This window comes from Humulus lupulus, chromosome 4 (genome assembly GCF_963169125.1).
Source record: "Humulus lupulus chromosome 4, drHumLupu1.1, whole genome shotgun sequence".
In the NCBI taxonomy this organism is placed as follows: domain Eukaryota; kingdom Viridiplantae; phylum Streptophyta; class Magnoliopsida; order Rosales; family Cannabaceae; genus Humulus; species Humulus lupulus.
This window is the reverse complement of record NC_084796.1, coordinates 175,153,185-175,177,983: the sequence shown is the minus strand read 5'-3', so window position 1 is coordinate 175,177,983 and position 24,799 is coordinate 175,153,185. Positions and strand designations below refer to the sequence as shown.

Here is a 24,799-nt window from a genome sequence, read left to right as displayed (position 1 = left end):
AATTGGTGTAAAAATAAATAAATAAAATTAAATCAAGTTTCAAATTATAATTAATTAATTTGAATAAGGATTTAATTAATTAAAAAATAAATAAATGGTTTTGAATTTAGGCCCAATTGGGATTTAAATTCAAAATAAAGGTATTGGGCCCAAGTCCATTTGTGGGAGCCCAAGGCTTTTATCTTTTAGTTTATTATTTTAATTAATTCAAATTTAAATAAAGCCCTTTAAGTTGTCTATATAAGGAATATGATATCTAGGGTTTTCATAAGTCAGTCTCAGTTGATTCATTGGGTAAGTGAAAACATAGACACTCTAATCCTTTCTTAGCCACTGTCTCTTCTTCTCTTCTAAATCTCTATCTCATGTGTTGAGAGCCAGCCCACAGTAGTTTTAGGTTGATCAAAGGCTTGGTGAGAAAGACTGTGTTACTGATCTAGTTCAATCTCTTGATAATACTCTACTACAGAAAGGAATCAAGGGTTAGAGAGATTGAAGGAAGGAGTTGTTCCAGTTTCGCTGAGTATTCGTAAGTTTCTACATTTTTGTGTTTATGTTAATTTACGAATCTGATGTTCATATGTATGTCATGTTATTCTTTGTTTCTATTATGTGTTTGGAAAGTTAATAGGAAGCATGCATCTAGATTTAAATTCGAAGATCCTACAGGGACGTCTACCCCACCTGAAGCAGCGATCCCGCCAGCAGTGCAGGCTCAAATAAATGCACTCGTCATGGCTGTTCAGGGTCTGACAAAGAAACCTTCCGATATCAAGCTGGCTCATAGAAGTGGGAGTCCCTTCAGTGCCAAGATCCAAGCTGCTCAGCCACCACAAAAATACAAGACCCCAAAACTTCCAACATACATTGGGAAGGAGGACCCAGTACGACACATTGGAAAGCTCGAGGATGAGATTGAGTTACTTGGAGTGGAGCATGATTATGGGTGCAAGGAATTCCGTACCACTCTCTCTGACTCAGCTCAGGAATGGTATTGGAAATTCAAACCTGGATCCATCACTTCCTAGGAGTAGTTCAGGAAGGAATTTTGCAAGGTCTTTAGTACCAAACGGATTCAACCAGTTTATGCCAATCAACTAGATAACATCAAGCAAGGGAAGGATGAATCCCTGAAGGACTACATCCAAAGATTCATGAGAGAGTCAAACTGAGCGTCCACAGTAGGAGATGAAAGGAAGTTCATTGCCTTCTCAGCAGGAATAATTTATTGTAGTCCCTTGTGGGATAGCATACACACGAACCCCATCAACACCTTGTAGAAGTTCCTGGACCCAGAAGACAAATACATGAAGCTAGATGATGCTATCATGAAGGAAGAAAAATGCATAAAACATCCGACCACTATCGAGACAGAAAAGAACGGCGCAAACCCTCAGGGCAGCAATGGGGGAAACGATAAAAAGAGTAGTACCTGAGGGGCCGATGAGGGTGGAGAAAATAAGGCTAAGTCAACACCAACTAAAAAACAACCTAAGCATTAGCCTTACCAGCTCAGGTTCACCAATTATATTGTCCTAACTACATCAAGGGATGAGATTTACTTGGCAACATACAAGGAGGAACCATACTGAAAGCCACCACCCTTGCGTTCAGAAGGAAAAAGGGACACGAATAAGTTTTGTCGTTTCCATAATGATTATGGGAATGACACAAATGAGTGCAAACAATTGAAGGATGAGATTGAGTTTCTCCTCCGATCAGGAAAACTCTCGAGGTACCTAGTCAAGACCGAAACCCCGAGCAAGAATCCAGAGCTCTGAAGGCAGAGGAGTCCACCACTGGAGCCAGCAGCCGTAGACTTCACATTGGATACCGTATGTAGGGGGCCCTACATAGCAGGCAACAGTAACAATCCTAGTGAGCGATATGCAAGGAACCTAAGACATGAGGTAGGGGAGTCTTTCCAATGCATGGCAGTCGAGGAGCGGTCTCCAAAAAATCTAAAGTATGAAAGGGAAACTCGCACTTTTACGGAGGATGACGCCAGGCATGTGAGGTACCCCCACAATGACCCTCTGGTCCTTACTACTTAAATCGCCAATGCCCGAGTGAATAGATGCTTGGTGGATACGGGAAGCTCAGTAGATATCATCTACAAATCATCCCTCGAGAAGATGAAGCTCATGATCAAGGACCTGACACCATGTTCCCAAGTGAGATATGGGTTCACGGGAGAATGCTTAGCACCAGCAGGAACTATCAGACTACCAGACATGGTGGGGGATGCCCCTAGGCATGAGATTGTGATAACAGAGTTCTTGGTGGTAGATTGATCATCGAATTACAATGTTTTTCTCGAGAGACCCTCTTGATGGCATTACACGTAGCAGTGTCTATCTGGCATCTGTCTTTGAAGTTCCCCATAGGCGCAGGCAAGGATGCGTACAAGGTAACCAAAGGGAGGCACAAGAATGTTATAATGCGTCAGTGGTCAAGGCAAAGAAAGGACTATGTGTAAACAACATGGTAGTAACCTGCTACGAAGGGAATGAAGGAACCGATGAGGTTGTCAACATGGAAGTTGACGTTGAAAGAAACACTCTACTGGAGTCGGAGGCTCCTTTTAACGTAGATTTGTTATTATAGAAACTTTCCCAAAGCGAGGGAAATGACATCGTTCCTTGCTTTGGGGTTGACGTCATGGGGGTAAGACCAGTCGAAGATCTTGACAAAGTCCTACTAGATGAGGAGGACCCGACTAGAGTAATCAAAGTCAGGAAGGAGCTAAAGGTGGAAATTAAGGCACGGTTGGTAGAAGTTTTGAAAAAGAACCAGGACGTCTTTGCCTGGTCACATAAGGACATGGTTGGAATTTCTCCATTCGTAATAACCCACGTCCTCAATGTGGACAAAAACTACCCACCGGTGCAACAAAAAAGGAGACTGCTTGACAAAGACCGATCTCAAGCCCTGAAGGAGGAGGTCGAGCGGCTAAAGGAAAACAATTTTATAAGGGAGGCCTACTACCCAGATTGGGAATCAAACCCCGTGCTGGTCCCAAAATCAAATGGGAAGTGGAGGAAATGCATGGACTTCACAGATCTGAACAAGGCTTGCCCCAAAGACTACTTCCCACTACCCAAAATAACCCAACTGGTTGATGCAACTGCAGGACATGAAATAATCAAATAAGTATGCACCCTCCCGATGAGGAACATACCAGCTTCCAGAAAGACAATGGATTGTACTGTTATAAGGTAATGTCATTTGGCTTGAAGAACGTAGGAGCCACCTACCAGCGTTTAGTGAATGACATATTCTGAGACTTGATCGACAAAAATATGGAGGTATATGTTGATGACATGTTATTCAAGTCAAAAGAAGATGAAGGGCATGTTCAAGACTTGAAGGAATGCTTTCCAATACTTAGAAAGTATCACATGAAGTTAAATCCTCTCAAGTGCTCATTTGGAGTTGGTTCTGGTAAGTTTCTCAGATACATAGTCAATTCACGTGGAATCGAGGCTAACCCCGAGAAGATCAAAGCATTAATCAACATGAAGTCATCTACCACAATCAAAGAAGTGAAAATCTTAATAGGGAGAGTAGCTACCCTCAATAGGTTCATATCAAAGTCTACGGACAAGTGTGTCCCCTTCTTTAACTTACTGAGGGGCAGCAGAAAGATCCAATGGACCGAGGAATGTGTAAAAGCCTTCCAAGCTTTGAAAGAACATCTCGCTAAACCTCTCATCCTAGCGAAGCCAATAGATGGTGAAGTACTATTCATCTATTTGGCAATCACTAAGCATGCAATCAGCATTGCTTTGGTGAAAGAAGAGAACGGGGTACAACACCCTGTGTACTATATCAGTAAAAGGCTAGTAGGTGGGGATTCTTGGTATCCCCCTCTTGAAAAGCTAGCCTACTATTTAGTAATCATCTCTCAAAAGTTGCATCCATACTTCCACGCTCACTCGATCCAAGTCTTGACCGATCAACCGATGAGACAAGTTCTTCAGAAACCAGAGGCCTCGGGACGATTACTCAAATGGGCAGTGGAACTAGGACAGTTTGATATCACTTATCATTCGAGGATGGAAATAAAAGGACAAGCATTGTCAAACTTCATAGTCGAAGGCACCAACCTTGAAGACCTTTCCTACCAATCGAAGAATGGAGATACCGAGAAGGAAGGAGATACTCCCATATGGAATCTATATGCTGATGGAGCATCCAATGAACACAATTCAGGCCCAGGAATCATATTGATTACCCCGGAGAATCATTGAATATACTGCACTCTCATATTTGGATTCAATGCTTCAAACAGCGAGGCTGAGTACGAGGCATTATTAGCAGGATTACGCTTGTGTCGAGATGTACATGCACAATCTCTGGAGATATTCAGTGATTCCCAGCTAGTGGTGTACTAGGTGCTGGGAGAGTATCAAGCCAAGGGACTTAGGATGGTGCAGTACCTAAATTAGGTGAAGGACTTCTTGACACAGATCAAGAGATACTTGATTACACTAGTCCCAAGGTAGCAGAATGCCAATGCTGATGCCTTAGCCAAGCTTGCCAGTGCCAAAGATGCGGACACCCTGAATGTCATTCCCGTCGAATACTTGGCGAAAAGAAGCATAGCTGAACAGGAGGCAAATGTATTATTTTTTAATTATCTATGTAATAGCCATTTTGATTCAATGAATGAATGAATTTAATTTCTTAAGTTTCACTTAATTCTTTAAATTATGTTCAACAAGAGACAGGTCATAGGACCTTGTCATCAAATCATCAGAACATGTTCGATTCTGGTCCTTGAGGGACCTATCGAACCATACGATCCAAAAGAAAGATAGGTCCTAGGACCTTGTCGGCAAATTAATGGATCATGTTTGATCTTTTTTCTTGAGGATCCTATCGACCCATACGATCCAAAAAGAGATACATATCCTAGGACCTTGTTGCCAAATTAATGGATCATGTTCAATCTTGGTTCTTGAGGAGCCTATGGACCCATACGATCCAAACAAGAGACAGGTCCTAGAACCTTGTTGTCAAATTATGTATCATGTTCGATCTTGGTTCTTGAGGATCCTATCGACCCATATGATCCAAACAAGAGATTGGTCCACCTTGTCGCCAAACTATTTGATCATGTTTGATCATGGTTCTTGAGGAACCTATCGACCCACGAGATCAACAAGAGAGACATGTCCTAGGACCTTGTCGTCAAGTTATGGATCATGTTTGATCTTGGTTCTTGAGGAGCCTATCGACCCATACGATCCAAACGAGATACTGGTATGAGGACCTTGTCGCCAATTTATTTGACCATGTTCGATCTTGTTCTTGAGGAACCTATCGACCTATATGATCAACAAAAAAGACTGATCCGAGGACCATTCGCCATTATTTGATCACGTTCGATCTTGGTTTTTGAGGAACCTATCGACCCATTCGATAAAAAAAGAGACTGGTCCGAAGGCCAGTCGCCATCATTGGATCATAATCGAATCTGTTTCTTGAGGGATCGATCGATAATTTGATCTAAGACCCGTTACAGGCTCGATTAGCCCATCTAGACCCAGTTTGTAACGTCCCAAAATTACCTAATAAGGCTTAGGGCCTTGATTAGAGGGCTGGGATGGCAATATGTGGAAATATATGTTTAATTGCTATATTAATTGTTAATGTGTGAATTATGTGATAATATGATTAGATGCGCATATTTAGGGATATTAAATATGCATGTGAGACCACTTCTTATTAGAAGGGAGACTTTGGTAATTTGGCCCGTTGCGGGCATAAATGTGTATTTATGTGCATATATGTGATATACGTGAGAGACCACACTATTATGTGGGTTTATTTGAACTATTCGGCACGAGGCGATCTTAGGAAGCAAGTTAGCGGAAAAGTCACAACAGGACCTGATACCCGACTCGGGGCGAGTCAAGGGGTATTTTGGGTAATATATATTTATTTGTGTTATTGGGCTATGAAAATAAATATTTGGAGATATATTTGAAGTTAGAGAGTTTAGGAGAGAATATTGGGAAAAGTTAGAATTTTGCCCCCGGGGACGTTTTTGGTACCCCCGAGCCTTGGGATTAACTTAAGTGACTTAAGTTAGATAAGACAAAACCAAAGAGACAATTAGAAGCTGCCTAAACTGACTCCCCTCCCTTTCTCTCAGCTCACTCTTGTTCTCTCTAAACACTCTCTCAAGTTAACCATTGGAATTAAGGGGACTTAGTGACTAGAAGCCATAGAATTGAATCTTGGGTCTAGGTTTCAGATTTCTTGAGGCTAGAAGGTCTTCTTCTTCAACTGAGGTAAATGTCGAAACTTCATTTAATGGTTTAATTCATGTAGAATTCAGGGTTCCTTGATGTGTTTTTGAATCTCTTAACTCAAGGATTTAATTGGAGTTTAATGAGGTTTTTAAGCTACCTTTTTGTTGGGTTTTCCTACTGGGAACATGTTAGAGTGTTTGCGATGATTTAGTTGTGTTATTGGGATGATTTTGAGTTAAATTGATTGGGTTTTAGTTGCTGAAATTGAGAATTTTCTGGGTTCGAAAGGGGTCGGGCCGCGACTCGGTTCTTGGTGTGCCGCGGCCCTCTAGAACAAGATGGGAGCCAGGAAGGAGGGCAGGTTGCGGCACCACTATGGATGGGCCGCGGTGCGTGTCTACTGATTGGGGAGGCTTGGCCTTTGATTGGAGGTGAGTTGCAGCATGGGGGCATAGGGCCGCAACTCTGAAGGGGTTTTTGGACCCTTAGAAGGTTTTAAGCGTGGGAACTTAACCTTAGGGGCTCGGGATTGTTTTCACTACCCGGTTTGGTGGAACCCGAGGTTTTGGAGGCTATGACTTGGTTCGGAAGCCTTTGATCACTCGATATTAATAGAATCCTATTTTATGGTTGTGACTTAGGCTCTCGCTAAGGTCTCGAAACTAGGATCATGCTCGGGGGTCGTTCTTATTTACGCTTGCTTGGACCTAAGGTAAGAAAAATGCACCCATAACGTGTTGTGTGTGATTAAGCTTGGCTCATCTATTGTATTTGAATATGGTTAGGGCTTGGGCCCCTGGATTAGTTATATTGGGCTATTGTTTTAAATGCTTGCTGATGAATGCTTAAGCGCTTATATTCATTGTATGAATTCTATGAGTAGGGCATGTGGCCCCGTTATATAAATGTGCTTAGTATTATGAAAATGGTTATTTAATGGGATTGTATGATTAGCATGAATATGTGCTTTATTTTTGGGATGTGCCTATCCACATATGTTTCTTATAAGTAAGGTATGTAATCCTGGATCAAAGCTTGACTTACAAGTCAAGGATGGCAATAGCGCGTTGTGCGCTGGTCGAGAGGCGTTGGCCAAAACTAGTAATGTACTATTGCGTTGATCGACTCTAAGGTCGAAGATGAACCACGGGGGTTGGGCTAGCTCTATGGCTAGTGAGACAGAGCTAAGGGCGAGGCCCCAAGTGATTCTATGGTCACATAGCTAGGGCATAGGCCCGAGAGTTGGCATGAAAGCCAATTGAATAAGGCAACGACCCAGGTCGATCCAATGATCGTTTTGAACTAAATGACATTGGCTATGAATTAATGTTGTTGATTATTTTTGAATGGTTATTTTAAAGTTATATTCTCTGTTGTTGTATGTTCGGTTTTCTTGCTGAGCCTAGGCTCACGGGTGCTTTGTGGTGCAGGTAAGGAAAAATGAAAGCTAGACTAGCCAAGAGTTGGAGAGCTCCTCACGGCCGTGGTTATCTCAGAGGAACTAAGGTTATAGCCCTATTTTTCCATGTAGGCCGGCTGGTGTAACTTTTGTTATGTATTTACCCTTTTAAATAGTTGTGTTGTAATATTTTGGGATCCTATGTTGTATAACACTTTTGGAATAAAAGTCAATGGTTCTTTAACCAAAATTTTTAACCCTAACCCTTGTTACTAACCTTAGTTACACGATTTAAGCCTAATGACCTAATTAGTAGGTCTGACAAAAATTTAAGTACACAGTGTAACGGTCCTGGATTAGGAGGACGTTACACGATTGGTCCAACTTAGAAACTTCTGTCTATAATCATTATAACAAGTACACAATAGATTACGTATAACATGATCGATACTTGCTACACAATCTGCATCTATGTATAGGTATCATTACTACAGAGTATGAAACAATCACCTGACTACCAATGAGGGAAAATCATTTACTACTTGCATCAATGGGTGAAAATGATAGTACTATGTGCCTAAACGCTCAAAGCAAGGCATGGTCAAGTAGCAAGTGACCAAGGCTTTTAAACCCATGATCACTTGGGGGGCATATAGTACATATCGATCAGGGTATACACAAGCAATGAGGACACGACCTTAAGTACTAAGCAAGCTCAAGTTTTTCTAGGACATATGTTCAACATATGTTCCAAAAGTACAAAAAACAAAAACAAAAAGGCATTAGTAGGGAGACTCCTAGCCATGTCTCTTATAGGGTGGTCGGCCTGCCCACCAACCCTTATAATGTGGTCGGCCTATCACCCATGGGGTGGTCGACCTGACTATTTTGTTCATGGTACTTAGTGAAGTATCGCACTATTCACATTACCATGGTTGTTAGCATGAAAAACGTAGAGTAAGGTTAGTATGGCACGTGAAATACATGTGTTTAGAGTATACTGATACCTGAACGAATGAGGGTTGTGAGTTGATATACTTAGTAAGCAATGGAAATATAAATTTTCAGTCAATACACTGAGTACTCATAACAAAAAAGCATAAAGGCATAAAATGTCATATGTAAAAATTGTCAAGTACAAGGTGCCCCACCAATGGCACGAAAGAAAAGACAGAGTAAGAGACGTAAAGAAGACTAACTAGGGCGAGTGTTGCGAATTTTCCTAAGTGTGTGCAAGTGTACACAATCGTCAAACAAGTAATAAAGTGAAAGTAATTTTTATCGTCTCCTCAAGGATTGCCAAACAAATATTGTAAAAATCAACACCAAGCAATTTGGGGTACAATTAATTTTATTTTGATGATTTAATTAATTGAACTAAAAAAAAACTAAACAAGAGAATTAAAATAGGTCTTTAACAATAAAGCTAGAAAATGACAAATAGTGATTAATATAATGATAAAATTTAGGCATATCAAATCCCCCTAGTTTGTAGTTTTGCCCCTGATGTTGCAATAAAGTTCATAGCAAAGTTCTCTTGTAACTAGGATTTCTAATTTAATGCACATGCCATTTTTCCAAATGCTCATGTTAAAGTTCCATCAATTAAATTCACATATTCCTATGCTAAATTTAATTTCAAGAACATAATTCCAAGCATCATTCCTTCAAGTTTGCAAGGTGAATAAAATATCCCTATGTTATTCACTAATTAATAACAAAATTATCAACATGCATCAATCAAGCATTTCCACTAATTTTAACCCTTCAGGTATTAAAACTAGCTTGTCTCTCACCTAAGTTGATCATTCTCAAGCAAGAAAATCGCACAATAAATATAGCTCAATTGAACAAGAGAAAATTTTCATAAAACATTCAACACTTTGGGGATTGATTACAAATTAGGGTTCATCAATATTCCTAACACAAACAATTTAGTTCATAGTCAAAATACCCAAATTACCATAATAAATATTCAACATTATCTCAAGAGTTCAAGAAAGAAAGAAGAAGAAAATAAAATTATAGGAAAGGAGAGTTTAGAAAGAGAAGCCAAGTTGATAGAGATCTTCCATTCTTTGTCTTCTAACTCTTCCTCTTTTCTTCTTGATGGTTTCGGCTCAAAGGTGCAGAAAAACTCTCTTCAAAGGAGCATGGACGGCTGGGTTCCTTTCTTGGAGAAGAAGATGATATCTTTTTTTGGGCTCACAAATGGTATAAACCCTCCATTTCTCTCTCTACACGTGGGGGACCACATCCTTTTCTTTTTCATAATTTTGCAGCTCATTTCCACCTCATGTTCCCACTATTCAAGTCTCTCTCCACATCATTTAATCACATGCCAAGTATGCAACTTTATGCTACTGGCTGCCCACACTTTGCTGTAGCAAAGTTGACTGATGTTACAATAAAGTGCCAGAATTTCAGGTCCAAAATGATTTCCTTGCACATGCTTCACTAAGCTTTCCAAGCACCCTCTCTTTATGCCTTCAAAATAGATACCACAATTTTAGAACATAATTCCATTATTTTACACAAGTGTTATCACTAATTAAAACAAAATACACAAACAAAGTTAAGAGACAAAATGACTAAAACCACACAATAATAACACAAACACTCCATTTCACTTAAATTTTTAAGTTCAAAAGCTCAATTAATAACTCTAAAATATAGAGTTATCACACCCCCAAACTTAATCCATTGCTCGCACCGAGTGATGACTCTAAAAATAAAAGACAAGAAAAGAAATAAAGAAATCCAACTCAACACAAGACACACATGCAAAATAACAAATAATAAGGCACAACACACCACACAACTATAACAGACACAACTAACAACACAAAGACTCAAAATAAAACTACACTAGGAATCAATTTGGAAATGGTCATATCAAAGTGGGAATAGAACTCTCAAATCAGTGATTAAAAGATAATTCAAGTGTATATGCAAGCCAAGTTTCTCAAGTATTAAGATGCTATCAAACCAAGAATCAAGTGTTGACCCTTAAAGTGTATACATAGCTCTTCCCAAACATTCTCAATTCTCCCTAAAGTAAATTAGATCTTGATCCTAAAGCCTAATTATTGTCTCCATAAGTTGACTTAATGATTCCCTCTCCACTAATGTAGACAAACACTAACCAAGGATCAAAAGGTCTTTAACAAGCTTGCACTGTAAGGCTTAGGTGCGGGTGGTTAAAATAAGTCATTTTAGGCTCAATTCACTTTAAAAGCACCTTAATTTTCCTAAGACCAAGTAAGAGCTCACAATTACTTCCCCAAATGATTACCCCCCAAAAATCAATGTCACTCTTGTCATTAATCTTTATTGCTAACATAGACAGAAACAAAGAAAGAAAGAGAGGAAATGAGACATAATACTATATATATATATATATTTTAAAAGACGCTACACCCCCAAACTTACTTTTAACTATATGAATATAATTTGCAATTCTTTGATTTTTTTATTATTATTTATGCTTTTTTTTTTCTAGGGGTGCACTCTTTTCTTTATAGATACACTTTTATATATATATATATATTTATATCTTAATTTAAATAAAACAATGGCAATGACACAACATGAGATCCACTCCCCCCAAACTTAAAATGAGATCCACACTAAAATACCTTTCACAAAGGCACACTCCTCTCACCCTCCCTCATGATGCAACACTCAACATATATTCAAGAAAAAACAAGGTGCTCAAAAGGTATGGTGAATGGATATGTATATAGTTAGGCTAGCATGTGGTAAAGAAAGAAATGGAGTCTAGTAATCTCAATGGGGTGACTAAGGATAAAAGAGTATATAATGGTTGGCTAGAAAGGCTCAAACGGTCCAAAGATGGCCTAAATCATGTCCTTGGTTTAGTGTTGTCTAGGATTTCGCCTCAAGGGAACCACTAAGCAATTCTAGAAACTTAAGTTCTCCCAAAAATCTAGCTAACTTTATGGGTTTAAGAAATTATTGGTCAAGCTATGCACACAAAATTGGGAAACATTCTCATTATGGTTGAATTAGCATAAAAAACTTTAAGTACTAAAGGCTCGCTCATACACAAGAGTTAACAAATGATGCAATTTTGTTTTCTGACATTTTATCATCAAGCCATTCCACACTTAAACACAACCATTACAATAATTTATTCCATTATAACTAGACTCAAGACTTCACACACAAAATATGCCTACCAATACCTAAAACATAAGAAACATAAAGGAAATTAAAACAACACAACAGTTATAAACAACATCCCCCCCCCAAAAAAAAAAACTTAAGGGAGAGCACTGTCCTCAGTGCACAAAAACAACAGAACAAAAAGAAGAGATAAAACAGATAACATAAACAGAACATGCAATGAAAATGATGTTGGAAAATAAAGAAACTCCCTCTACTCACCATCCTCCTCGTCTGAAGAGGCAGGTGTAGCGGATGGTGCAGGCGCACGCCACCGCTCCATGATGGCCTCAGGAAATGGTGGGAAAAGCTCGGGGGGTCGGAAAGAGTGACGCAAGACATCGTCACGCTGGCACACATAGCCCCAATAGGTGTGCTGCTGGGCCTCCATATGATGCAACATACTAAGCATACTCTACTAAGTGGCATAAAGCTCGACAATAGTGGGGTTCGAGGGCATAGCGGAGCCATTGTGAGATGACGGCGGTGGGGCAGAGGTCGAGGCCTGCTCCTTCTGAATGGAAACAACTTTGGTAACCTTCCAAATTGTATGTGCATCAATGTAATTAAGAGAGTGACGATGTTCATCATCCGGCGCTAGGGGCACACCCACGTTGCGGCACAAGGTAATGATCAAAGTGGAAAAAAATAATGGTCCCTTGGTCTTGATAACACCCAAGGAGACGATCTCTTTGGAAATGAGCTTCCCACATTAATGGATAGGCCAGTCAAAATGCTGAAAAGGAGGACGAACCGATCTTTGCTAACCGAGGTGTCATGAGTCATGGGCATCATGTTGGTTTTGATAAAATGATTCCATACTTGAGCAGGAGTCATCAAGGAAGTGTGGGGAATAGTATGAGCTCCAAATTTTGGCAAAACATTCCACTGCGTCCCCGCCACAGTAACTTCTATCAACATATTGGTAAGTTCTGCATCACATTGTCTTGGGGCAACTTCTCCATACTCAGCTGCATCAATATTAGGCAACCCAAAAACAACATTGATGTCCTGAGGGGCATAACTAACGTGCTTGCCCCTGACCGTGACTTGTCTCAATTTCTGTGACACAAAGTTGGCATAGAATTCTTTGACACAAGGAACGACAACCTCGTGCGAGGCTATACAAAAATTAAGCCATCCGTGATTGTTAATCACAGTGGTCACATAATTCGGATTTCCAACAGTGGGGAATGCTCCCTCAAACCAAATATCACGCTCGACAAGTTTTCAAAATTTTTTGGCAGCCCTCGAGGATATAAACTTTCCAACAACAGGTTGTTCATTGGCCACTAGTTTTTTCTTTCTATTGGCTACTTTGAATAAGGAAGGCCAAAAGAACCCACATTGAAGTACCTTAGATGCGGTGCGGGATCCCCCAAAATGACCTCCACAAGGTGAAGAGTAACAATGATGTACGATATCCTCCATCTCTTGCTCAGAAACACATCTCCTAATCATTTGGTCGGCGCATTGTTTTAACAAGAATGTCTCCTCCCAAAAATAGAGCCTCACGTCATGCAAAAACTTCTTCTTTTGTTGGCTTGTCAGATCCGGAGGCAACAATCCACTAACCAAGTAATTAGCAAAATCCGTAAACCAAGGAACAACATGAGATTGGTTGACCTCAAACAATTGCTCATCTGGAATGTCTCTTTGATGGGCACTAGAACATTGGATCCTTTTTCACCTTCCACTCTTGACAAATGATCCGCCACTTGATTCTCGACTCCCTTCCTATCTTAAATTTCCACATCAAACTCTTGAAGCAAAAGCACCCATCTAATTAAACAAGACTTGGCATCCTTTTCTCAATCAAGTACTTTATAGCGGAGTGATCTGTGTATACTATCACCTTGGTGCCCACCAAATAAGCTCGAAACTTGTCAAAGGCAAAGACAATAACCAAGAGTTCATTTTCCGTCACTGTATAGTTAAGTTGAGCACCTGTCAAAGTGCATCTAGCATAATAAATGGAGTGAAATATCTTGTTTCTTCACTACCCCATAACAACTCCCACTGTATAGTCACTAGCGTCACACATTAATTCAAAAGGCAAATCCCAATATGGAGCTACAATAATTGGTGCTAAAATCAATCTCTCTTTCAACTCTCCATAGGCTTTCAAACATGCTTCATCAAAGTAGAATGGTGCCTCTTTCTCCAATAGGTTGCAAAGAGGCTTAGAGACATTGGATAAATATTTTATAAATTGCCTATAGAACCCAGCATGCCCAAGAAAACTTCTAATATGCTTCACCGAAGTAGGAGGAGGGAGCTTCTCAATAACTTCAATATTAGCCCAGTCAACTTCAATTCCTTGCCTTGATATCTTGTGGCCCAAAACAATACCTTCCTTAACCATAAAATGGAATTTTTCCCCATTAAGAACAAGGTCTGTTTCTTCACATCTTTGCAAAACCTTGGCCAAGTTGCTCAAGCAATCATCATATGAATCACCGAAAACAGAGAAGTCATCCATGAATACCTCTAGAAACTGTTCCACCATGTCAGTGAAAATAGCCATCATACATCTCTGAAATGTGGCAGGAGCGTTACATAGACCAAAAGGCATCCTTTAAAATGCGAAAGTACCATAGGGAAAAGTGAAATTGGTCTTGTGTTGATCCTCTGGAGCGATTGCAATCTAATTGTAACTAGAGTATCCATCTAGAAAACAATAGTACTCTCTCTGTGCAAGTCTGTCTAACATCTAATCAATGAAAGGAAAAGGGAAGTGATCCTTTCGAGTGGCCTTATTCAGTTTTATGTAGTCCATGAAAATTCTCCACCTTGTCACAGTTCTAGTGGGTATTAGCTCATTGTCTTCGTTTTCCACCACTGTAATCCCACCTTTCTTTGGCACACACTGGACAGGACTGACCCATGAGCTATTAGAGATGGGATAAATAATACCTGCATCAAGCCACTTGATAATCTCCTTTTTCACCACTTTTTTCATGATATGATTTAGCCTTCTTTGCCCTTCAATAGACCCTTTTTTCATTGTTTTCTAACAGAATCTTATGCATGCATAGAAGAAGACTAATACCCTTTATGTCTGCAATGGCCCACCCAATGGCCTTCTTGAGCATCCTCAATACATCAAGCAACTTTTCTTCTTGTTCCATACTTAACTCAGTTGAAACAATCACAGGTAAGGTGGAAGACTTACCCAAATAAGCATATCTTAAGTGTGAGGGTAAAGCTTTTAATTCCAACTTCGGAGGCTCTTCCACTGATGGTTTAGGGGATGCAAAAGGCCTTGAAGAGAGCTCCAAAGATTCAAAATGCTTTCTTGTATGCAATCCTTGTGAACTAGCTCTAGCCAAGCCAAGTATTCATCCTCATCCTCTACATGTGAATCAAACATCAAGAGTCTCTCTAGAGGATCATCAAAATTATTTTCTAACTCCTTTGAAGCCAAAGAATCTACCAGTGAAACAATAGAACACTCTTCAACCTCATCTGGAAATCTCATAGCCTTGAAAAAATTGAAATTCACCTGCTCATCTTGAACCCTCATAGTAAGTTCACCCTTTTGCACGTCAATCAAAGTTCTACCAGTAGCTAGAAAAGGCCTCCTTAGAATGATTGGTACCTCCCTGTCTGCCTCATAATCCAACACAATGAAATCAACTGGGAAAATGAACTTATCAACTTTTACCAAGACATCCTTAATCTTCCCATATGGATAAGCAAGAGATCTATCTACAAGCTATAGAGTCACTATGGTAGGTCAGACTTCACCAATCCCCAATTGTCTATACACAGACATAGGCATCAAATTTACACTGGCACCCAAGTCACATAATGCCATGCCACAATAAGAATTACCAATGGTGCATGGAATGGTGAAACTCCCAGGATCTTTCATCTTCGGTGGCATCTTGTTTTGCAAGAATGAGCTACATTCCTTCGTAAGAGCCACTGTCTCAAATTCTCCCAACCTTCTCTTCCATGTAAGAATATCTTTCATGAATTTCACATAGTTAGGCATTTGCTCAAGTGCCTCTACAAGTGGGATGTTGATATGCAACTGCTTCAACATATCTAGAAATTTCTTGAATTGAGAATCAAACTTTTGCTTCTGAAAACATTGAGGAAATGGAGGTAGCTGCTTTGAAATTGGACTTGTTGGGTGACAATGTTGCAGCATCCCTGCTGCATTCTGGGTAGAGGAAGATTTCTATGCACTAGGAAGTTCAGCATCTTTTTGGAATTCCTCATTTATTTTGATTGAAGAGGGCTCACCCTCATGCCCAGAATTGGTCTTGTCCTTCTCCAACTCTTTCCCACTCCTCAAAGTGACAGCTTTACAATGTTCCTTGCCCACATTCCTTGGATTCTTGATATCACTTGGCAGTGTACCATGGGGTCTATTTATAAGCTCATTAGCTAGTTGCCCAACTTGGTTCTCTAAGTTCGTCAATGAAGCTGCATGGCTTTGAAACATGGCTTCATTCTTCACTATGCATTCCTTCAACATTTTTTAAGTTCGTCAAGAGAGCTAGATTGCATTGCTTGTTGTTGTGGCCTTTGTTGTGGTTCTTGTGGGGGGTAACCCGGTGGAAAATTTGGTCTTGGAGGCATAGAAGGATTACTAGGGCTAGCTCCTTGATTACTCCATGAAAACATGGGATGTTTCCTCCATGATAGGTTGTAGGAATTAGAATAAGGACCATTCCTATTTTGGTTCCCCATGTAACACACAGCTGCTGGATTAGAAGGATAGTTGTCAAAAGTATGACCCTCGCCACAATACACACAAGAAATGCTCTCCATTTGCCCCATTTGTGTCCCCATAGGCTTCCCCATTGATTGATTCATCCCCATATTCATTGTCTTGAGCATATTAGAAGTAGAGGACACTTGGGCTGCCAAAGAAGTGATGGCATCTACATCATGAATACCAGCCACCTTTCTACCTGTAGACAATGTAGAAGTGGGCCACTGATAGTTGTTGTTGGATATTCTCTCAAGTATTTCATATGCCTCATTATAGGAGTTAGCAAGAAGAGCCTCGTTTGCTGAAGCATCAACCACCATTCTAGTGTGAGTGTTGAGACCGTTATAGAAGGTCTCCATCTGGATGCAATGAGGAATGCCATGGTGAGGGCATTTGCGCAACAACTCCTTAAACCGCTCCCATGCCTCATATAAGGATTCTTGATCAAATTGTTGAAATGAAGTAATCTCATTGCGTAGCATGGAATTTTTAGTGGGAGGAAAATACTTCATCCAAAACCGCTCAGCCAACTCTTTCCAAGTACTCACAGAATCAGATGGCAAAGAGTTCAACCAAGCTCTGGCTCTGTCTCTCAAGGAATATGGGAACAACTTTAGTCTTAGTGCATCCTCTATCATTCCGGGCAGCTTGAAAGAGTCACTCACTTCAATGAACAAGAGAAGGTGAAGGTGAGGATCCTCTGTTGGCATCCCACTAAACTAGCCCACAGTTTGAAGCATCTAGAACTTGACTGGCTTCAATTCAAATTGTGCTTCCTGAATTTCTGGTCTAATGATGCCCGAATTGAGCTCATTAAAGAGGGGGAGAGCATATTACTTGATAGCACGATCTCTGTCATCAGCTACAATAACTGCATTTTGACCATTATTGGCAGGTACTCCCCCTTGAGCTACTTGTCTTGACCAGCTCCTGCGAAATTTACTGGTGGATCATGAGCGATGCTTGATAGATTTTCCATTCCTTGAGCAGTTCCTTATAGATTTTCTGCCCTCTGGGCAGCTCCTTGTTGAGCCCCTTGCTCAGCATCCATCACTACTACTTCCCTTTTTGACTTTTGTATCTTTCGCCTTCTTCTAAATGTACGCTCGATTTTTGGATCAATGGGAAGTAAGTCAGGGCCTTGATTCTCGCTCATACACTATGTAAACCCGAATAGTTTTCACAAGAATCACCCAAGTTAGCACAAAAAAAAAATTAAACCAAATTGCTAGATAATTAACTTTACAATGATTGACTTTAAGCAATCCCTGGCAACTGCGCCAAAAACTTGTTGCGATTTTTCCTAAGTGTGTGCAAGTGTACACAATCGTCAAACAAGTAATAAAGTGAAAGTAATTTTTATTGTCTCCTCAAGGATTTCCAAACAAATATTGTAAAAATCAACACCAAGCAATTTGGGGTACAATTAATTTTATTTTGATGATTTAATTAATTGAACTAAAAAAAACTAAACAAGAGAATTAAAATAGGTCTTTAACAATAAAGCTAGAAAATGACAAATAGTGATTAATATAATGATAAAATTTAGGCATATCAAATCCCCCTAGTTTATAGTTTTTCCCCTAATGTTGCAATAAAGTTCATAGCAAAGTTCTCTTGTAACTAGGATTTCTAATTTAATGCACATGCCATTTTTCCAAATGCTCATGTTAAAGTTCCATCAATTAAATTCACATATTCCTATGCTAAATTTAATTTCAAGAACATAATTCCAAGCATCATTCCTTCAAGTTTGCAAGGTGAATAAAATATCCCTAAGTTATTCACTAATCAATAATAAAATTATCAACATGCATCAATCAAGCATTTCCACTAATTTTAACCCTTCCGATATTAAAACTAGCTTGTCTCTCACCTAAGTTGATCATTCTCAAGCAAGAAAATTGCACAATAAATATAGCTCAATTGAACAAGAGAAAATTTTCATAAAACATTCAACACTTTGGGGGTTGATTACAAATTAGGGTTCATCAATTTTCCTAACACAAACAATTTAGTTCATTGTCAAAATACCCAAATTACCACAATAAATATTCAACATTATCTCAAGAGTTCAAGAAAGAAAGAAAAAGAAAATAAAATTATAGGAAATGAGAGTTTAGAAAGAGAAGCCAAGTTGATAGAGATCTTCTATTCTTTGTCTTCTAACTCTTCTTCTTGATGATTTCAGCTCAAAGGTGCAGAAAAAATCTCTTCAACGGAGCATGGGTGGCTGGGTTCCTTTCTTGGAGAAGAAGATGATATCTTTTTTTGGGCTCACAAAGGGTATAAACCCTCACTTTCTCTCTCTACACGTGGGGGACCACTTCCTTTTGTTTTTTTAGAATTTTGCAGCTCATTTCCACCTCATGTACCCACTATTCAAGTCTCTCTCCAGCTCATTTAATCACATGCCAAGTGTTCAACTCTATGTTGCTGGCTGCCCACACTTTGCTGCAGCAAAGTTGACTGATGTTACAACAAAGTGCCAGAATTTCAGGTCCAAAATGATTTCCTTACACATGCTTCACTAAGCTTTCCAAGCACCCTCTCTTTATGCCTTCAAAATAGATACCACATTTTTAGAACACAACTCCATTATTTTCCACAAGAGTTATCATTAATTAAAACAAAATACACGAACAAAGTTAAGAGACAAAATGACTAAAACCACACAATAATAGCACAAACACTCTATTTCTCTTAAATTTTTAAGTTCAAAAGCTCAATTAATAACTCTAAAATATAGAGTTATCAGCGAGGAGTATCATCTGAAAGACCACCCTGAGCCTCGGTAGCCTCACGATCCAGACACTTCCTAAGCTCCTTTTCTCGCGTCTTCTTGGGAAGGAAATCCAAGTTCAGATCTTTGTTGGACTTCCAGATCAAGTAGAAGCAAGAGAAAGCCGTCTCTGAATACTCATCTTGAACCTTGTCCCGGGCAGCCTTGACCTCTTGCTCCTTCTCGATAAGAGCATCCTTCCGCAGTTGGTCCATGTCAGCAATCAACTTTTCTTTCTTAGCTTCAGACTGCTGGAGTTGATCAACAAGTTTCCCCTCCATCTAGGTTATCTTGAGAGTCAACTTGGTCACCTCCTTTTGTTTGAGCTCCACGGTACCACAGAGAGTGATGATATCTTCATCTTTCAAAGCAATGTCTGCATCCTAAGAGCCAAGAACGTGCCTATGGTCCAGCACCTCTTGGCGGATAGCTTCAAGCTCAGAAAAAAGGTTGGAAAGCGTAGATGTATACTCTACAGACCTATCACGGACATGGGAGACCAACATCAATGCCTGTAGAAAAACATACAAGTGTTAGATAACGTCAACACACAAGCTAACTAGACAAAAAGAAAACTGTAGAGGACTTACCCTCTGAATGTCAAGGAGTGACTTCATGAGGACGGTGCTCAAGTCCTCATTCTTAATCCCATTAAAATTCATTGTCGTCTAGTCCAAATGGGATGCTCAGTCCATGATGGAACCTAAATTCTATATGGCCGACTGGTGTGGCTCAGATAAGGGAGCAAGCGCAGAACAGGAAGCACGTGCATCCGTGAAACTGGGAGGAACCAACATAGGTAAGAATGGCTCGACCTCTACAACATGAATAGACGCAAAAGGAGTCAGAGAAGACACCTCAGGAGGAACCTCCGTAATCGACTCAGGCTAAACCCTGGCCCTCTTGGCCGCTCAGACGAAAGGGCTAGTCTCGGTTGGAGTCGACCTCAGTTGGGTATGAACAAAGAAGAACATTTTCGAACCTGCAAAAGAAGATCAAATGTTAGAGGGATATCAAATACAGATGAAACATAAAGTAAAGATAATAAAAGTGTTGGACCTTCTTAATGAGATTCCGGTTCGAACGTGGCTTCATCAAAATCATCCAAAGCAAGTAGTGAGTGTGCAGATCAACCACCTCATCACCGTCCTATCTAGCAAGCACGGGCGATGAGGGTACCTTCTCAACATGGATAGGTCCCAGGGAGTAGATGGCGTTCACGGGCTCGGGACCATCTTCATCCGGAACATCAGCTATAGTAGAAGGGAACAACCCGACCTTCCTAAGGTTCTCTGAAGTAATGAGGGTCTTGAAAATTCTTCTCCTCATAGGTCATGAAAATCAATGCCTTGGCCCTAACTGTCATATCCTGGGTTGGAAGCAGTCTATAAAAGGCCCGACGTGCTTAAACTTGGAGTAGTTGGCCTCTACATCCTTAGTGAAGAAATAGTTTTCGGCATATCTAAACACCCTGCTATTTCTAGATATTTATTCCAAGAAGGTGTCAGTACCCTCCCTTGTATAATAGTGGAAGTACCCCGAGTTGCGCTGAGAAGGGTTCGTTTTCATATCAAATAAGTAGTGGATCTCATGAGGTACTAGAGTAGTCCATTTTCTACGATGATAGATAATGTACAACGCAGATAACACCAAGATCGCGTTGGGAGCCAGCTGAGAAGGACTAATACCAAAATAATCTACCACACTCCGGAAGTATGGATGAAGAGGAAGTAGGGCACAAGACTTGATGGCAGAGCGTGTCCAAGCACACATACCCAAAGGTAGGTCCTCAGCTCTGTCGTTTGGATAAGGGATAGTAATAGATATGCCAGAGAGGTCAAAGGTCTTCCTTAAGTTTTTTACCTTCTCTTCAGTCATGTCAGAGGCAGCCCTCTTGAACCAAACAACCTCGTAATCAGCAGGGCAAGGCTTCTCAACTGGTTTCCATATGATATCACTGGAAATGGTGGCCTCAAAATCTGATGAATGGAACTCTTTTTGTCATCTCTTCTTCTACTGCGCAGCTGGCGAGACTGTCTTGCTCTTGGAAGAAGGGAAAACCACCTTAGGCCAGAACCTGTGAATAGAACACTCTTGAGGGTAAGTAACCTGGCGATGAGAGCCCTCAGTATGTTCTCACTGAGAAGAAGAGTGATGGGGAACTCGATTGGTATCCTGGTTCAATGGGCGTGGCAAGGAGTCCCGCTGATCGGACAGACTTCGCTGAGAAGAGTGGCTTTGCTGAGATGTACCCTAAGAGCTACGAGGAGTACTATGTTGAGAAAAGATCTGCGAAGAGCCAGGTGAAGAGCCCTGAATGATGTGCCTGGAAATCTGAGGATTATCTTCAGAGGGTTGCCAAGTTATCTGTTTTACTCTTGCTATTGGGCTATACCTTTTCAAGAAGTCTTCCTCACTGAACAAATATAAGGCGGAGTGAGGGAAAATCCTTTTCACCATTTCCAAGAACTCCTATGGAGTATGCTCGCTTACAAACTTATCTGACGAAGAGGAGCTGGACATTTGTAACAAAGAAAAACAAAGATTAAAATTAGTATATCGACATAACGAAGCTCCCTACCACGGACCAGATAGGCTAGTAGCTGGGGGCATGTCTATTACTAAGGATCAAAAATGAAGAAATCAAGGGAAATATCTATAAAGGGGTTGGCCTAGTGAGACTAAGCTCAAGCCGACCACCATAGGACTCCCATTGTAAAATGCCCTAATCTAATACTTTGTAAATTTTTACATGCTCATAAACTTATAGAAGAAAGCCACTTATTATGTGAAAATCCCAATGGGGCCTTGCTAAAACATGCAAGTTGGGCCTAATAGTTTAAAATAAAAATAATAGTTTTCATGCAATGTTTTAAAAATAAATAAAGTTCAAGTCCCACTGATCAGTTCTGAAAAGTAAAAAAAAAACATAACATTGTTCTTTAGAAATTAGCGTTAAGCTGATCGTTTGTTCGCCCATAGGATACCCCTACGCCATACACACTCTGACATCGGAACTGCCCACATCACCGAACGTGCCAAAGAGAAAACCTATTTGCAACCTGGAATGGAATGTAAGGGGGTGAGCGAAAAGCCCAGTAAGGAAGTACAAACAACACACAAGTAAACACAGCAAACATATTCACGTTCATACATCGTTATAAATCATACTTAACTTTATCATCATAAACATCATTATCATAAACATTATCCTCATAAACATCATCATCATAAACATTATCCTCATAAACATTATCATCATAGGCATCATCATCATATCTTTGTGAACATGGCTCGCTAACTTGTCCATGTCACATCTTGAGGTAAAGAGGATCTCTGGTCCTTGAATAACCTCAGCACGTTCGCCCTATGACTTACATCTTCATATCCTTAGTAACTCAGGTTACATCTTCATATCCTTAGTAACCCATTTCTTGTGTCGCGTTCAACACGCTAACAACCATTACATATCATACAACACACAAAAATACATGTAATCCAGTCATATCAAAGCCATGGAAAACTTCATGAATTTCTTACAATCATCATATCATATCAAAATAGCATTTCATACATGGCAGATCATCATATATAACATTTATATTCATACAAGCCAATCTTATCGTTCATAGCATAACAAATAGAATTCTATCTAACTTCCTTACCTCAGGTCCAAGCAAAGTAAAACTGACAAACTTCACAACGAGCCTATAACCATAATCAAATAACATTCTTTAGCATCACATAAGAACTTCTTGTGCCCAACTCATATACCCCATGTGTGCATGGGCCATGCACACATGATGAAAACTACACATATTTTCCAAACATGCATATTTATACATAAAATCACCAAAAGAATAATACAACTTATACCTATTTTACATACATGGTTTTCAAGTAAAAATCATATGGTTGAAATTAGACATATTTTTTAACGTAAAAGTGCATTTGCATGCAACATGCATACGTGTGAACGTTGTTAAAAAGTGATGTTAAAAGCGATAATTCTTACGCGCTTATTTCTATCGTTTTTAAAATAAAGATTTAGCAACATACTTTTCTTACCATTATTTACCTCCTTAAAATCACTTAGTTGATTAAAACTCTAAAACATTATTTTTATTTCATAAAAATAATTTATTTCGCCATTTAAAAATATAATAAATTCATTTGTTATTTTAAATTACATAGAAATAATAAAGGCTTGAAATTATTTAAAATACTTATAATCATCATGTTTCCTTTAGAAAACAACCATTTGATTTATATTAACAAAATTACAAAAAAATTGATGTGAGAAAAATATAAATTCTAGGAGTGAGAAAAATATATTTTACTTATATTATTTTAAGACTTAATCTTATATAGTATAAATTCATAAGTGATAATCAAATAATTATTTTTAAATTATTAAACTAAACTTTCAGCCACTATTTAATTTATTTAAAAATCACAAGTGAATTAATCTCAACATTAAAATAAAGAAAATCATATCTATTAAAAGGAACACTCATGGTTACATTTTAAAATACAATTTTTACTATTTACATAGTTTAGGGGTTATATTATTTCACAAACACACAAATTTTTCTTTCATTTAAAGGACTTTCCAATATTTTACCAAAAATTCCACCAATAATATACACTCTCAAAAATCACCATCTTGAATTTAAAATCTCATATTTTCTCTAAAAATATATAAAAAATCTATAGGTATTTATTTAAGTAAAAACACAATTTTAATGTATATTAAAATTCCCTTAAATTTCTTAAAAATATTATGGCATTTGCAAAATCATTTAAGCATGAAAAATCATTAATTTCATCATATTTCTCATCACTTATACACAAAATCAGCAAACATATTCATCATAAAATTTCATTTCAAACTAATGCTTTTCAAAACTCAATTATGAATATTCATGTTCCACCAATACATCAATTTATCAAGGATTTAAGACAAATCTTTCATTTAACCAATTAACCTAGCATGTTCTTAATATGCATGGGTGACACAAAAATAAAACAATCTCATCATACATCAAATCTATGGCCGAAATCCTTATAGCAAAAAATAATCAAATCCTTTCATGTTTACACTTAGAACATTTAAGCCAAACCATACATAGCATCAAATCATAGGAAAACCTTAGGCAACATAGCATCAACAATCAATCCAAAACACACATACAATGAACATATATATATATATATAAAAAGGTTACAACAATAAGAATCAAAATCAAGTATAAATGTTCCATTATCTCCTTTGATCGAAATCAAAGAACCAAAAAAAAAAAAGTTATGGTCACCCTCTTGTTTGCTAGCCTCCAACACCATATTTTCACCACCAAATCATTAGACCAACAAACCAAGAATCCCAAAAAAATCAACATTAGGAAAATCAAACACCCTTACCCTTGTAGGCCGAAACC

At 39.0% G+C, this 24,799-nt stretch overlaps 2 protein-coding genes and 1 non-coding gene across 3 annotated transcripts; 1 reads left to right on the top strand and 2 right to left on the bottom strand.

Annotated features, from left to right (window-relative positions):
• Window positions 1-15,061: 15,061 nt before the first annotated feature.
• LOC133832688 (uncharacterized) lies at window positions 15,062-16,009 on the bottom strand. Its single transcript, XM_062262999.1, has 2 exons — window positions 15,688-16,009; window positions 15,062-15,561 (listed from the first exon to the last, which is right to left on the bottom strand). Exons 1-2 carry the CDS (start codon window positions 16,007-16,009, stop codon window positions 15,062-15,064), a joined length of 822 nt encoding a protein of 273 aa, XP_062118983.1.
• Window positions 16,010-16,039: 30 nt separating this feature from the next.
• On the bottom strand, window positions 16,040-17,289 carry LOC133832687 (uncharacterized). The gene is made up of 3 exons (XM_062262998.1): window positions 16,846-17,289; window positions 16,564-16,803; window positions 16,040-16,330 (listed from the first exon to the last, which is right to left on the bottom strand). The coding sequence occupies exons 1-3, from the start codon at window positions 17,287-17,289 to the stop codon at window positions 16,040-16,042; spliced, it is 975 nt and encodes a 324-aa protein (XP_062118982.1).
• LOC133833360 (small nucleolar RNA R71) lies at window positions 16,955-17,061 on the top strand. Its single transcript, XR_009892741.1, has one exon. It is a non-coding gene; the product is annotated as a small nucleolar RNA R71 (small nucleolar RNA).
• Window positions 17,290-24,799: the final 7,510 nt, after the last annotated feature.

Coding starts and splice junctions, on each gene's coding strand:
- LOC133832688 (XM_062262999.1), bottom strand. CDS start 16,009: ATGCTGCAACATTGTCACCCAACAAGTCCAATTTCAAAGCAGCTACCT. Junction 15,562..15,687: donor CACCATTCCATGCACCATTG/GTAATTCTTATT, acceptor TATAGCTTGTAG/ATAGATCTCTTGCTTATCCA.
- LOC133832687 (XM_062262998.1), bottom strand. CDS start 17,289: ATGCCAACAGAGGATCCTCACCTTCACCTTCTCTTGTTCATTGAAGTG. Junction 16,804..16,845: donor TTGCTAACTCCTATAATGAG/GCATATGAAATA, acceptor AACAACTATCAG/TGGCCCACTTCTACATTGTC. Junction 16,331..16,563: donor ATCCTTCTAATCCAGCAGCT/GTGTGTTACATG, acceptor AAAATGTTGAAG/GAATGCATAGTGAAGAATGA.